The following is a 16102-nucleotide window of genomic DNA, read 5'->3' as shown; positions in this document are numbered from 1 at the left end:
ATGTGCACTCCAGACCCAGCTCAGAGCTTGCCAGCTTCGTTGGAGGTGGGGGAGGGGCAAGAAGGGGAAGGTCTGTGGGCATCAGGTGAGATGTGGCCAAGACTAAAACTGGAAACGATTTAATTGAGGGACCCTGTTGGACAGCTTAGCCCCTCGGATGCTGTTACTCGGCTGGCACACTTCTGGGATGGGGAAGTGGGATGGGTGGGACAGTTCCCAGAAATGTATTGGCTTATAGGATGTGACTATGTACCCACCCAATTCTGGGGGCTGTGTATATACCCACACCCAAGAACTAAGTCCACAATCCAATGTCTTCTATGGGGGAGGCAGTGCTGTTCCAGTCCTACCCCAAGCTTTAGGGTACAGGCTGAGCAATGGCCTATGAGTAGTTTCCCATAGGAAACCATCCTGCAGAACACTGTGTGTTCTATTACTTGCTGCCTTTGCTCCAGGCAAAATATGGGCACTGGCTCAGCCTTTGCATGCTTCCCATGGCTGTTTCTTCCCTTTATAATTGGACCCAGGCCACACTGTTGGGTGTAATGAGACCCTCTAGTTGCATTTAAACTGAGAATTAAAAATGATATCCTGGTTAATTTATTAGTTTTAGTTCTTCTGTTCTTTGGAAAACTTGATAAAGTGGCCAAGTAGGGTCAGGGTCAGATAGGGAGCTATAGATGTTCATATGGAGGATCAAATATCAGACCATTTATACTCAACAGGGTCAAATTTTGGAGACCTCTGTTAGGTGCTTACTATAGAAACCATATCAGACATTAATCTAAGGCTAGGGAATACAAAGAGAAAAAAAGCAGAAACAGTTCCTGTCCTTTGGAATCTTACATTCTAATGGAGGAGATGAACATTGATAGAAATAAGTATAAGATCAGATTTGGTGAAAGATAACCTTAAAAGGGAAGACTTTAGCAACTAGGTGGAGTGGTAGATAGAGCACCAGTACTGGAGTCAGGAGGATCTGAGTTCAAATACAGCCTCAGAAACTTAATGCTTCCTTAGCTGTGTGACTTTGGGCAAGTCTCTTAACCCCATTGCCTTGCAAAAATCCAAAAAATTAAAAAGAAACTCCTAAGGCAAAAGGACAAATCTGGGCAAGGCCAACCTGGTTTTCCAAGGCAATGGCCAGAAATCTAGCCAAGTGGAGCATTCCATGAGGAAGAAGGAATTCACTTCTCTCTTCCCCCCTGAGCCCCAGTGCCTCCAACAGGTCAGTCAGCATAGCCAGCTTGCAGAAGAGCCTTGTTTCTTCTCCCTTCCATTGTTTTTCAGTTCTCACAGTCCACCCATCATGACAGCTTCTGGGCACTTGGACAAGAAGGACACACTTCAGTGATGACTGTCAGCCAATGGCTCCTGAATTTCCATTTGGATGAAAGCAATACCTTCATCCCTATGCTGAACTCCTTCAAACCTAGTCTAGGCCTAGTTCAAGCTCCTCTACCACATTGACTAAGCTGCAGTTCTCTATTCCTCCCACTCCCAGCATGTGTCCAACCCCCAAAATCCACCCTTTCTACAACTCAATATGGTTATCCCCAGGTGCTCCCTATCATGTGGATTCCTGGGAGGCTGATGGTAGTGATGAAAGCATGGGAGTTGGAGTCAGGAAAAATGAACTTACTAGTTGTGTGGCTTAGGTAAGTCACAACCTCTTAGTTTCAGTTTTCTCAGCTGTAAAATGAGAATAGTAGTAATAGTGTCTATACTTCATGTAGTTGTTAAAAAGATCAAAGAGACAATACATAGTGTTACATATAATGTACTGTCTCATTTGATCTTTTTAACAACTATACAAATGCCATCTTCATTATTAACTGATTTCCTGGAGAGGGCATTGACAGTCCCTCATGCATCTGTTAACCATTAAGGACAAGACATATCATCAGATCAGATTTCAAGAATGAATCACTGTCAGTGTCAAAGTAATTTGCTTCCATTCCTCCAGTGCAAGGCTCAACTGAAAGACAAATCATCTTCTGATTGTTCCAGTGTCTAATAATTATTCCCTCTGTATTAATCATGTAATATCCCCCTTCCCCAGAAGAATGTAATCTCCTTGAAAGCAGGGACTCTTTTGCTTTGACATCTCCAACATCAGACATGATATTAAATAAATGGCAATTGAAATAAATTGGAAGACTTAGGGGAAAATATATCCTGGAATGTCTCAACATAAAAAACAAGAGACAGAGATAGAAAAAAGAGAGATGTAGAAAGACAAAGAGAGAAAAGAAGGAGAGAAGGAAGGCAGGAAGGAAGCAAGGAAGCAAAGAAAGAAGTGAACTGGCAGGCAGAGCCCAAGGGATTAAATACTCCTTTTCTCAGAGGGGCAAGTGACCCTGTGGTTGTATATCAGTGGTCCCAGCTTCAAGAGACTTGAACAATCAACTGTTAAATTTTCAGGGTGAGCATTTTCATTTTTGAAATCAGCAAATGCTACAAATCAGGGTCTGATTTATTGTTTTACTTATTATCTAAAATTAAGAAAGTGATAGACACTTGTACAAAAATATTCATAGCAGCCCTCTTTGTGGTAGCAAAGAACTGGAGATCAAGTGAATGCCCATCAGTTAGGGAATGGCTGAACAAATTGTGGTATATGTATGTTATGGAACACTATTGTTCTATTAGAAACCAGGAGGCATGGAAATTCTGAGCTAAATAATTAGGATATCAAGATAGGACCTAGTACCACCCCAACCCCCTCCCGCAGGTGAACAAGGTTAATTTATGCAAGAGAACTAATGATGAGCGATATGAGGAGAACCAGAAGAACACTGTACACCCTAACAGAAACATGGGAGTGATGATCAATCTTACTGGACTCGCTCATTCCATCAATACAATAATCAGGGACAATTTTAGAGCACCTGAGATGGAGAATATCATCTGTACCCGGAGAAAGAACTGTGAAGTTTAAACAAAGACCAAAATCTATTACCTTCAATTTCTTTTATTAAAAAAGTATCTTATATGTTACATAATTTTGCTATCTCTAATATTTTATTTTCTCCTCAAGGATATGATTTCTCTCTCAATACATTCAATTTCGATCAATGTATAGCATGGAAACAATGTAAAGATTATCAGACTGCCTTCTGTGGGGGGATGGAGGAGGGAAGCGAGGGTGGGGAAAAGATTGTAAAATTCAAAACCTTATAGAAAATGATGTGTAGAAACTACTATTGTATATAATTAGAAAACAAATAAAATATTAATTTTAAAAAGAGAAAGTGATGGAGAAAATGTTAAAAATTCAAATTTAAAAAAAATTCAAACTTAAAAGTAAGCTTAGCATACATTTTCTCCCCAGAAAGTCAGTTATTAAATATTTACAAGAATACCACCTTATAGAAACCTCAGGACCCAGGAGAATTCTCTGCATAGGCATGAGTTAAATTTCTCTCAGGCCAGGCCATGGCTGGGTGGGGAGTAGTAGTGGAGGAGAATCATATGATCATTAATTTAGATCAGGAAGGGATCTTAAAAATCTGAGGCTCAGAGAGATGAATTTTTTACTCTCTAGGGAGAAGTAAGAAGGTGGGATCTAGGTCTTTCTCATTCCAGGTCTAGTGTTACTTTTTTTTTTTTTGTTTTGTTTTTGCAAGGCAGCAGGGTTAAGTGGCTTGCTCAAGGCCACACAGCTAGGTAATTATTAAGTGTCTGAGGCTGGATTTGAACTCAGGTACTCCTGACTCCAGGGCCAATGCTCTATCCACTGAGCCACCTAGCTGCCCCTAGCTTTACTTTTACTGTACCAAAAAGTACATCCATCTCTCCTATCCTTTTCCTAAATCAAGACGGAGAAGCTGAGTGTCCACGGGGCAGGTAGTTAGAAAGATCTAAATGCTAATTCTACTGGAAAAAAAAAAAAGTCAGTGACTTTAAATTAGCGGAATGAGTGAACAAATTTTTGTATATAAATTTAATGGAATATCATTATCCTGCAAGATACGATGAATAAGAAGATCATTCTTAAAAGAGAGACCCTCAAAAGGCCATCTAGTCCAATATCTTCCTTTTACAGAAAAGAAAACTTAGTCCAAGGCAGGTTAAGTTATTTGCTCATGATCATTCAAGAATAAGTGAAAGAAGCAGGATTTGAAACCATCTTCTCTGACTGCTAAATCATATCATGCTCAATTCAAAGATACTCAGGAAGACTTGCATGAATTGATACAGAGGGATTTAAAGAGAGCCAGAGCAATTTATTCACACAATGGTCTCCATAATTTAAAGGAAACAATACTGAAAGACTTTGGAACCCCAATCAATGCAGTGACTAGCCATGAATCCAGAGAAAGGATGATGCTTATAGGTGGAGAATGGGGTATACATTGCCAGACCAGAATTTATTATTTCACTTTGGTGAACTGTGCTTCTTTATTTTAAAGAAGGATGGAGAGGGAGCCTTACTAAAGGGGAAGACATCAGAGAGTGACAAAAAAGAGCACAAAACCAAAAACTTAAAAATAAAATTTGTTTAAAAAATTTTTAAAGTTAAAATTTTAAAAATATAGGAGTGCAACCATGGAATTAAAGGAGAAATAAATATAGATGCTACTTGTGTGGTCTCAGGCCAAAGGAAGAACCCTTTCTGTACCTGGCCTTGCCCCTCACATTCCTATGCACCAACCCAGAAGGAAATAAGAATTTGAATAAGATACTATGTGTGCATGAAATGCTTAGAGAAAAGACAGGGTTTCAGATGCAAAGCAGGACAGTCACATTTCGGTTTCAGCCAGGTCTCCTGGCCCCCCAGAGAGGTCCTACCTGGCCTTAGGAGCAAACCTTCTGGAAGATGCCATGAACTCCATATATGGCCAGGGTTGCCAGAGCCCACAGGATGTGAGGAAAAAAGACAGAACTCGTTGAGCTCCTAGTATCATTATAGGCACAGTACCTGGCCCAGAATAGGAGATATAGAAATATTTCTTTTCTTTCCTTCCTTCTTCTACTGATGTGCACAGCAAAGCCCAACCCTCAGCAAAGCTTGATTCAGAAAATATATCTGCCCTTCTTATATTGGATCCTGTCTTAGAACCCCTTGGAAACTTGACCAGAAGAAAGATCTCTGACTCACTGATAGGGCAGAGAGAGCACAAAGCATAAATCATAGGACTACAGATTTAGAGTAGGAAGGGACCTTAGAAACCATTGAGTCCAATTCCTTCACTTTACAGATGAGGAGACTGAGGCACAGAGAGATTAAATAATTAGTGTCTAAAGTTGGATTTGATCAAGGTTTTCTGTCTCTAAGTCAGGAAGGCTTGAGTTCATATCCTGCCTCATATACTTCATAGAAGTCATCTCAATGTCTTTGGTTTGTTTAAGTATTTTTCTATTGTAATAGAAAGGGAGGGGACAAAGCTGAAAGAAATAAATATTTATTAAACACCTGCACTAGATGTACATGTACTAAGAGGTTTAGTAGATAAAATACTGGGCCCAGAGTCAGGAAGACCTGAATTCAAATCCAGTCTCAGATACTTAATAGTTATGTGACCCTGGGCTAGTCATTTAACTTTTGTTTGCCTTAATCCACTGGTGAAGAAAATGGCAAACCATTCCAGTATTTTTGCCAAGAAAACCCCATGGGTAGTATTGTTGGGCTCTGCCCCAAGAACTCATGAAGAACCAGACATGACTGAACAACAAATGTTCCAAGCATTATGCTAAGTACTTTACAAATATTATGTCATTTCATTCTCACACCAACCCTGTGAATTAGGTGCTATTATTATTATTTTCGTTTTGTAGCTATGGAAATTGAGGTAAACAGAAGTTAAATATCTTGTCCAGGGTCACACAGTTGATGAGTATTTGAAAACAGATTTGAACTCAGCTCTCCTCAACTCAGGAAGGCTCACAGGATATGTGTTGAGAGGGAAGACTTATCAAGAAATGACTGTGATGTAAAAACTAAAGGAACAGGTACTTTGGAAGCGGTGGAGCATTTTACCAAAGTATTGCCCGGGTTAAGGAGAAGTAAGTGTCCCTCCTCTAGGTCAAGAATGGAGAAGATGAAGATAAGTACCAGGGGGAAACGGAAAAGGTGATTTCAAGGCTAAGGAGCTCTGGCTAAAAGGTCAGAATCTACAGAAGGAAATAACTTAGGAAGCACAGGTAGCAAGACCTACCCACACAAATATTCAATCAATAAACAACATTGAGAATCATCTCTTAGTTGATTGAATACCAAATGTTTCCTGGTCAACTTTTGAGCCTTTGTGAAAATGAACCAGGCCTCCCTACCACCAGCTATTACCACATTAAAATGTTGGATTCTGTTTCTAATCTTTCAGATGTCCTGCCCAGAGGCAAGTGGATCAGAAATAAGAAGACAGACTCATTTCCAAGACCCACAAGCCATGCTCAGAGGAAAAGAGTCCCAGGTCACCCAAATCCTCTTCTTCAACCTCTGATACTTACCTGGTCTGGGAGGGCAGGGGACACACGTGTTCACTCCCCAGAAGGCCCCAACACTCCCACAGCAGTCTTCTTGTTTGGTCAGCTCCCGCAAGGGGTTGGCACACTGGAAAGGGCAGAAAATAAAGTCTCATCAACTTACTTCATCTTTTTCTTCTTTCTGTCATCCACATAGTAGAGCTTAACATACAACATTATTCCCTAATTGGCAGGGGCTACTCAGAAGAAGAAAGGGAGAAGAGAAAGGGGCATTGTAGAATGAAAAGAAACCCATTGGCTACCTTGCATCAGACATTGAAAAGTTTTCCACTCATCTCTGCCTTCTGGTTTCATTCTAATCTAGTCCCAGGTAAAATCCTTCCATTTGCAGAAAACTTTCCTTTATCCCCCTTAACTCTAGTGCCTTCCCTTGGCTGGTTAGCTCTAATTTATCCTTTAGGTATCATGTTTTTACATGGTTGTTTTTACTGTCTTCCCCATTAGATTGTGAGCACCTTCAGACCAAGGACTATCTTTTTGTAGTCAGTCCTAACAGATGTTTAATAAATTGACTGACAAGCTCTATAACTGAAAAAGACTCCAGAGAACAGCTGGTTCAAGCCCCTGAGCAAAGCAAGGCCTAGGAAGACTAAATGATTGATAGGTCATAAAAGAAATAATCATCAGAGGTGGGGTTGGAACTTTGCCCTCTGACTGCAGAGCCAATATTCCTTCTCTTGTACCATGCTGCTTTCCCTCAGGCTAAAGTCTAATTATGTGTTTTGGGGTTTTTTTGGTTTTTGCAAGGCAATGAATGGGGTTAAGTGACTTGGCCAAGGCCACACAACTAGGTAATTATTAAGTGTCTGAGATCACATTTGAACTCAGTTCTTCCTGACTACAGGGCCAATACTCTATACACTGCTCCACTAAAGTCTAGTAGGAAAAGATAGATGGGGTAGGCAGATATGGAAGACAGATTTAAGAAAACAATTTTCCAGACAAAAAACGTGACTGTTGATGAATCTGCTTCCCAACACCAACCTCCAAGTGTCCTCCTCCAAAGAAGGAAGTAAAGTGAGATAACTCTAGTCTATTCTCTTTTAACCCATTCATTAAATCAACAATCTTTTTGTTTTCTTTTTTTTCTTTTTGGAGGCAATTGGGATTAAGTGATTTGCCAAGAATCACACAGCTTGTATGTGACTGATTCTGAATTTAAATTCAGGTCCTCTTAACTCCAGGGTCATTGTTCTATCACTGAGCCACTTAGCTGCCCCTCACCAAGCATTTATTAAACCTACAGTATTCCAGATCCTAGTCTCAGAGTCAGAAGACATAGGTTCAAGTCCCACCTTTGACACATACTATTAAGGTGGCCTGAGACAAGTGACTAAAACCTCTCAGTGCCCAAATATTTCTCCCTTTATGAATTGCACCACAATTGACAATCTGCATCAGAATAAATGTCCTCACCCCAGTTCCTAGTACATTGGAAAGATTGATGAATTTAAAATCAGATGGTTTAGGTTCAATACTCTCACTACCATTTTTTAAATGTTTCCTTGATTATAAAATAATAGGGGCTGATTAGATGACCTCAAAGATTCCTCTCATCTTTGAAGCTAGGATTCTAAATGATAGAATAGGAAGAGGAAGGAAGGACAGATGAGGTAAAACAATCTCATGTCCAGACTCAACAGACACCAAAACAATCATGGGCCAGTGTCTGACAGAGGCTAGGTCCTCACCTGGTCATTCACCGAGGTCGGATAGCACCAGCCTAGCAGACCCTCAGAATTGGGGAAAGATGGTGGTGGTGGTGGCTGAGGAGGCTCCCTGGTCTGGGAGATGATGGTGTTGCTGTCCCACTGCTCTGGGCCAGGTTGGGGAGGGAGCTGGGGTGCAGGTCTGGTCTCCACACTGTTCTCCTCAGGGGGCTCAGTTTCCCCCCGAACTCTTGCCACTTGGTGGATCTGAACTGTGGCCTCTGGAGGGTGGTTAATGTGCACCTTTACCAGGGAGGGATTCACAGAGGCTGGAGAAAAGTGTTAGGATCAGCAACAGGAAAATACGACTTCCCTCCCCCACATCCCTCTACATCAGAAAGATGGGCATCATCAATTATACAGTCAGTCAATAAACATTCACTAATGTGAATGCTTACTATGTGACAGTCACTATGCTGCATGCTGGGGATATAAAAAGAGGCAGTGGGACATTGGATCTTTTCCTAAAATGTTGATATCATCACATTCCATCTATTAAAAAAATTTTCAATGGCTTTGAGTTATACACAGTAGCAAAGCCAAGGAAATTACTAAATCTCTAAATTACTAAAAAGAAGGACCCATTGCTTAAGACCCCTTCTCATCCTATTGAAGTCAGATGTCCCTGGGCTGATGCTTGGTGCCAGCATAGTACAGGGAAGAAAGAAATGGACCCAAGGGCACTGGGGAGTCTCAAAGTCCCACCTCCACCATCAGTTGTCCTCAGAGTCGAAACTCACCCAGTTGGTTGGAGAGAGGCAACATGTAGACAGACTGCTTCAAAGGGCCTTCAGCAGAGACCTGGTGATGGGACCTATCTGGAAATTTTCTGTCTGCCTGAGGAGCTGGCAAATGGCAAAACTTTCCTGTGGAGTTGGCAGGACACCAGCACTCGTCCCTACCAATGCAGCGGCCTCCATTCAGGCAGGGGATCTGGCAAAAATCTGTAACATCAAGGTTCAAAGTGACTATCAGAACATAGTGGAACATCAGTGGGAATGTTGGCATTGTACCACCATTGAGAGGGAAGAGCTACAATGTCTACTCCCATCTCATCCCCTCCCCCCCTGGATTGAGGCCAAATCAGGAAACTGAGGCAAATGGGTGGTTAGTAAAATGTTCCAAAAGCAAAATGTTTGGTGGAGGGGTGAGGATGGGGGGGGGGGTCAAAAGGACACAATGGCCTTGGAACCTTTAGTACAGCCTTTAATAATAATAATAATAACCACAAAAATAATAACTAACATTTATATAAACTAACTGTATCAGAACCAAGCTAAGCATTTTGCAATTGTTATATATTAATTATAATTATTGCTATTTATTATCATTATTATCATTATTATTATTAGGCAGTTAAGTGATTCAATAGATAGAGCACCAGACCTGGAGTCAGGAAGACTCATCTTTTCAGGTTCAAATCCAGCCCAGACACTAGCTGTGTGACCCTGGACAAGTTTCTTCCTCTGTCCAAATGGGCTGGAGAAGGAAATGGAAAACCACTCCAGGATCTTTACCAAGAAAATTCCAAATAGAATAATGAAAAGTTGAACACAATTGAAACAACTGATCAATGATAACAAATAATAATAATAATAAATAGCTAACATTTATATTATACTTACTATGCTATGCTAATTATTTTACAGTTATTATCTCATCTGATCCTCACAACAACCCTGGGAGGTAGAGGATATTTTTATCCTCTTTTTACAGTGAAGAAACTGAGGCAAATGGGTTAAATGACACCATTAAGCATCTGAGGGAAGATTTGAACTCAGGAAAATGAGTCTTCCTAACACCAGGCCAGGTAGTCAGTGCACAATGGCGCCACCTAGTGGTCTGTCTGAAATTCTACCCATCCTTCAAATAAACCTAAGACCTTCCACGAAGCTTTCTCTGATTCTACAAGTCAATAACTTTTGCTTCCTTGAACCTTATCATATAAACCACAAAGCACTTTGCTTCAGACCTTTCTAGATACTTATTTTTTGTATGACAACTATCTGCATATGCATTCTATTTCTCTCAATAATGGGAGAAACATGATTATGTAAATATATATAAAGAATCCATATGTTCTGAAATGTTTCCAGCAGCTCTTTGTGGTACCAAAGAACTGGAAATTGAAGGGATGATCATCAATTGGGGAGTGGCTAAATAAATTTTGATATGTGATTATGTGATATGTGATATAAATAAATAAATTTTGATATGTGATTATGTGATATGTGTTATAATAATAACATTTCATCCAATATTAATATAGTTATATATTATATTATTAAATTTTTTGGTCTTCAGTCGTTTCAGTCATGTCCAAATCTTCATGATCCTATTTTGTGTTTTCTTGGGATAATAGAGTGGTTTGCCATTTCCTTCTCTAGTTCATCATAAATATATAAATTATATATATAAAATAAATATACATAAATATATAAATGCTCTTCATGAGGGTAAAAGACAAAAGCTTATTTAAACTTTGTATTCCCCTCTCAAGTGCTTAGTTCTGGATGAAGTTGGAGCTTAATAAAAATTAGTTGACTCTTCCTTGTCCCTTATTCTGTTCATTCTCTTCACCTAACTCTAGAATAACTCCAAGAAGACCTCTCTAATATTAGGTACAGAGGAGACAGGAGTTGCTATGACTCACAGATGCGGAAGCCAGATTTGGGATCATGTCCATGTCCTCCCTGACTGTATAGAGTGGTGGTATCTCCTTTGGAGCAGTCATTGGTACATCGGCCATTGGTACAGGTTTGTTTGCAGATGGTTGGAGTGAAAACAATCTTGATCTTCTTGATTTTCTCAGTCAGGTTTAGCCCTATATTGAGATATCACAGAATCAAAAAATTATATAATCCTCATCATAGTAAGTGGCAGTTATTTAGCATTTGCTTGCGCTACTTCAAGAGTCAGCTTGACCCAGTGGATAAAGAGCTGACCTAAGTCAACCCAAGACAATGGGTTCAATTCTTGCCTTTGACACAAAGTGGCTGCCAGTCACAATCTCTGAGTGCCTCCAAGTGAATTTCTCTCTCTCTCTCTCTTTCTCTCTCTCTCTCCTTCATGGCAATCAGGGCTAAGTCACTTGCCCAGATCGAATGAATGTCCAAGGTTGAATTTGAACTCAGGTCTTTCTGACCCCAAGGCTAGTGCCTTCCAGGATTTTGTTGTTAGGTCTTTTCAATTGTGTCCAACTCTTTGTGACCCCATTTGGGGCTTTCTTGTCACAGATACTGGAGTTATTCTAAGGATATAAGTTGCAAATCAGTTGATCTGCATTAGTAGAATTTCTTTTCCAAAGAAATCTCTGGTCTATCCAATAATTCATGATTTCATCAATCAGTGGCATTGATTCTACAAGTACTGTATCCCTATTTTAGAAAAGGGGAAACTGGGATTTAGGGAGTATATGTGGCTTGCCCAGGGTAACCAAAACATCAGATACTCTATTTGAAATAAGGACTTCCTGACTCAGTCTAGCAAGTTTTTAATGAAAATGGGAACTCTCCTAGGTGCTACAAATAGTAATACTACAAATGAAACTATCTCTACTGCCAAGGACCTTACATTCTAACTAGGAGATAATAATGGCATATATACCATAGACGGAAGAAAGTAATTTGGAAGGGAGAACATTAGAAGTTGAAGGGAAAAGGAAAGTTTTGAGGGAGAAGATAAAGCTCCACCTAGGGCCGATAAATAGTACAACGGATAGATTACCAGTCCTAGAGTCAGGAAGAACCTCAGATACCTATTAACTGGGTGATCCTGGGTAAATCAATTAGAACCTGTTTGCCTCAGTTTCCTCATCTATAAAATGAGCTGGATAAGGAAATGGCAAATTATTACAGTATCTTTGCCAAGAAAACCCCAAATGGGGTCACCTACGAGTTGGACTTGACTAAAAGTGATTGGACAACAACAACAATGCTCTAAATGTATCTTGAAAGATGAAAGATAGTCTATTAGATTGGGGTAAGGAAGGAGTTCCTTCCAGGTAAGTGGGGGAGCCAGTACAAGGGCAGAGAAGAGGAATGTTTGTTTTGTGTGAGGAACATAAAGGTAAGTCTGACTATATTACAGAGTTTGAGAATCAATGAGGCTGAAAAGATACGGTGGAGGAAGGGTATGAAAGACTTTAAAAGTCAGAGTAGTTTAAACAGAAGTCTTGCTGGAAAAATCTTAGTGCCATTTTAAACCATAAACTCGAAACTACATTAAGACTTTTAGGTTGCCTCATTTGCTTCAAGAAGCAATAGGGAGCTCCTAGATTTGATTGGGAAGGGGAATCATATGGTCAGATCTATGCTTAAGCAAAATCACTTGGACAGGAATGTGTAGGACAGACTGAAGAAAGGAGAGACATGAGGCAGGGAGATCTATTAAGTGACCTTTACAATAATCTAGATGAAAGTCCAAAGAGTTATTAAACTACCTATACCTTTGACCCAGAAATACCACTACTTGGTCTATTTCCAAAGACGATTAGAGAAAAAGGAAAAGAATCCATATGTTCTGAAATGTTTCCAGCAGCTCTTTGTGGTACCAAAGAACTGGAAATTGAAGGGATGATCATCAATTGGGGAGTGGCTAAATAAATTTTGATATGTGATTATGATAGAATACTATTCTAAGAAATTATGAACTTGATGATCTTAGAAAAACATGGAAAGATTTGCTCTAAATAATGAAGAACAAAATGCGCAGAGCCAAGAGAACATCGCATTTAGTAATAGCAATATTGTTCTAAGACCAATTTTGAGTATATATTATAACTATTATAAATTCCAAAATTAACTACAGAAGATATAAAAAAAGATGCTTTATGTACTCACAAAAATAAATGATAAATAGAAGTGTATATAGAATAATTTTACATATGTATGCCTATTTGTGTCTAATGTAACATCTCTAGGGTGGGGGAGGGGGGAAGGAGAGAAGGAAAAAAGGAGAAAAGAAATTTACATGATAACTTTATTATATATTTAAAAGTAATAGCAAGTTGTATAGAATAGATTTGCTGCTTCATATGCAATTATCTCTTTATTAATTCTGTTAAGGAAAAGTTTTATTACATGAATTAAAAATTAAAATAAATTAATCTCTGTGAGGTGATCAGGGCCTGAACTAAGGTGGTAGTTCTGTGCTCAAAGAGAGGTAAGGTGCAAGAAATGTCTCAGATGTAGACAAACCAGCAAAATTCAGCAAATGACTAGATTTCTGGGGAGAAGAAAATGGGAAGTGACAAGGAAAATGCAAGATTTTAGGCCTGGGAGACTGGAAAAATATAAGGAGATGACAGATTTGTGAAAGAGAGGGTAGAAGACAGACCTGCAAGATCACCATCTAAAGCCTTTATTTTATAGATGAGGAAGCTGAACCCCTGAGAAATGAATTGACTTGCCAAAGGTCCTATAGTTCATAAGAATTTCAGAACCAGGATTCAAATACAAGTTGTCTGACTCCATATGGTGAAATACTCCCAATACTGTTGTATGAAAGTCTTCAAGAAGTGCAGAAGCAATTAGAGATGCCATGGAGACAATAAGCAGACCAAAGTCCCAATAAGCATTTATTAAACACCAAAAGTATTTAGGACCTATGAGAGAAGCCAAGGGAAATATAAACTGGGCTCCTTGACCTTGAGAAGCTAACAGTCTAGGTCAGGGATTGGCTGGTCACCTCTTCAGAACAGGATACCAAGCTGCTGACCACTGTTCTTCTGGCACAGAGGCAAAAACTTCCCTTTCAAAAGGCATTATAAACTCTGACAGAGTTTAGTCTGCCAATTCTTCACACTTTAGTATGAATGACTTTAATCAGATTAAATTGCTTTTCTCCTGGATGAGATCAACCACCCTATGTGAATGGAAGTCCTGAAAGTCTTTCTTCTTCATTTCTGCTGCCATCACCCTAGCTTAGGCCTTCATTATCTCATTCCCTGACTATTGCAGTAGTTTGCTAACTGATCTCTTTGACTCCTATTCCTTCCCCCCCCTTTAATGTATCCTGTTCTCTAGCCAGATTGCTCTTCCTACATCACCTCTTTGATCATATTACTCTTTGGATTAAATACCTTTAGTGACCAAATAAAATACAAACTGTCCCCAGAAAGAACTACACACCCAAAATTCAAAAGTAAATGTAGGAAAAAAAAAATAAGATAAATCAGATCTGGAAGAAAAATCAACATACCCCTTTGAGGAGGTAGAACATCCCCAAGTGTTATGCAATGCACAGGTTTTCTAACTTGTTCAAAGCATCTATCGGTTGTATTTTTTTTTTCCTCTCTGAAAAAATTTCTATTTGTTTTTTTGCTATGGTTTTCTGGGAGGAGAAGGGTGAGGGATACTTGGGATAACTATGACAATGTAAGAAACATAAACATTAATTAAAACTACAAAATTCAAACTGCCCAGCTCTCAGTTAAAGACCCTTTACAATCTGAGTTCACATTCTTGTTACTATTCAGTCATTTTGGTCATGCCTGATTCTTCATGACCTCGTTTGGAGTTTTCTTGGCAGAGATACTGGAGTGGTTTGCCATTTCCTTCTCTAGCTCATTTTACAGATGAGAAAACTAAGGCAAACAGGGTTAAGCGACTTGCCCAGGGCCACACAGCTAGTAAGTATCTGAGACTGGATTTTAATTCCTGACTTTAGGCTCAGTGCTCTATCCACTGCACCACCCAGCTGCCCATGTACATACTTAATCCCAAAACAAAATAACAGCCAGGTGGTGCCCTGGGCTTGGAGTCAAAAAGACTCATCAAAAGCTTTTAAGTCAAATCTCAGATACTTCTAGCTAAATGACCCTGAGCAAGCTACTTACTTAACCCTGTTTACCTCAGTTTTCTCATCTGTAAAATGAGCTGGAATAGGTAGTTCCTTGCTTCTTCTTCCTGTTAAGATAATAGAAAACACTGTTTTCCAAAGCCAAGATGCAGTAAGAAAGCTATGCCCTGAGCTTCATATAACAACCATCCTTTGCACTCTCTCTCTGTGGATGAGTTCACCCTTTGACAAAATCACATAATTATTATTTTGTTTTGACCAGCATCAGGTATTGTATGATCTCAGACAAGTATTCATGATCCAGTCATGAAGCCCTGATATGAATCAAACTTGTCTCATTGATATAGTTACCCATCATTATCAGGGTTACAGCTCACTGTGTAGTCATTGGTATAAGTTTTGAGGTCTCCCCACACTGCCTCTAGTCCCCCCACTAGAGGTGAGGTCCCAGCACATGTGTCTAGCTCCCCTCCTTGCTTGTAAGCAGTTTCCCTCACTTTGAAATTAAACTTCTATTTGAGTCCTGACTCTCCTATCTCTAGCCAGCTATGTTTGGCTCTGGCCAGTCACAGATTGGAGACCAGTTTGGTCTGGTTGATATTCCCTATCAACAGTGAAGCCCGGGCAGCTAGGTGGCACAGTGGAAAGAGCACTGGCCCCAGAGTCAGGAGTTCCTGAGTTCAGATCTGGCCTCAGACACTTAATAATTACCTAGCTGTGTGGCCTTGGGCAAGCTACTTAACCCCATTGCCTTGCAAAAAGAACCTAAAAAAAAAATTTTAGAAAAACAGTGAAGCCTGTGGGTTTCTATCTTGGACCCATTGAGTTTAGGTATCTCTAACTACTGCCCAATCACTTCTCACTGAGGCTTTGAATTCCTTTCCTTTTTCACTCACATTCTATCTGTCTTCCATCTCTCTCCACAGGCTCCAAATCTTTTTTTTCTCTCTCTCTCTTGTCAATGCCCTAAATCACCATCACTCTCTTTTTTTCTCTCACTGAGGGAATAAGTTCCTTGTCTCCTACAGTTATTAAGGTGTTGATTCTCATGACTCAGACCACATGGCTCAGCAACCCAACAGTTGCTTAATAAATACTTGTTG

The 16102-nt window shown here is 39.7% G+C and overlaps 1 protein-coding gene across 2 annotated transcripts in view; it reads right to left on the bottom strand.

Moving 5' to 3' along the window:
• Positions 1-16102, bottom strand: part of LTBP2 (latent transforming growth factor beta binding protein 2) — a 188010-nt gene that overhangs the window by 92219 nt on the left and 79689 nt on the right. For both annotated transcript variants that reach the window (XM_074235724.1, XM_074235725.1), the window contains exons 5-8: positions 10852-11022; positions 8939-9142; positions 8181-8467; positions 6454-6556 (exon numbers count right to left, since the gene is read on the bottom strand). In XM_074235724.1, coding sequence (XP_074091825.1) covers positions 6454-6556; positions 8181-8467; positions 8939-9142; positions 10852-11022 — 765 coding nt within the window. The remainder of the gene's footprint in view (positions 1-6453; positions 6557-8180; positions 8468-8938; positions 9143-10851; positions 11023-16102) is intronic.

The sequence above is a fragment of the Macrotis lagotis genome, chromosome 4, assembly GCF_037893015.1.
Source record: "Macrotis lagotis isolate mMagLag1 chromosome 4, bilby.v1.9.chrom.fasta, whole genome shotgun sequence".
NCBI classification, from domain to species: Eukaryota; Metazoa; Chordata; class Mammalia; order Peramelemorphia; family Peramelidae; genus Macrotis; species Macrotis lagotis.
Note: the sequence above shows the minus strand (reverse complement) of the source record. Positions and strands in the feature narration are given on the sequence as shown.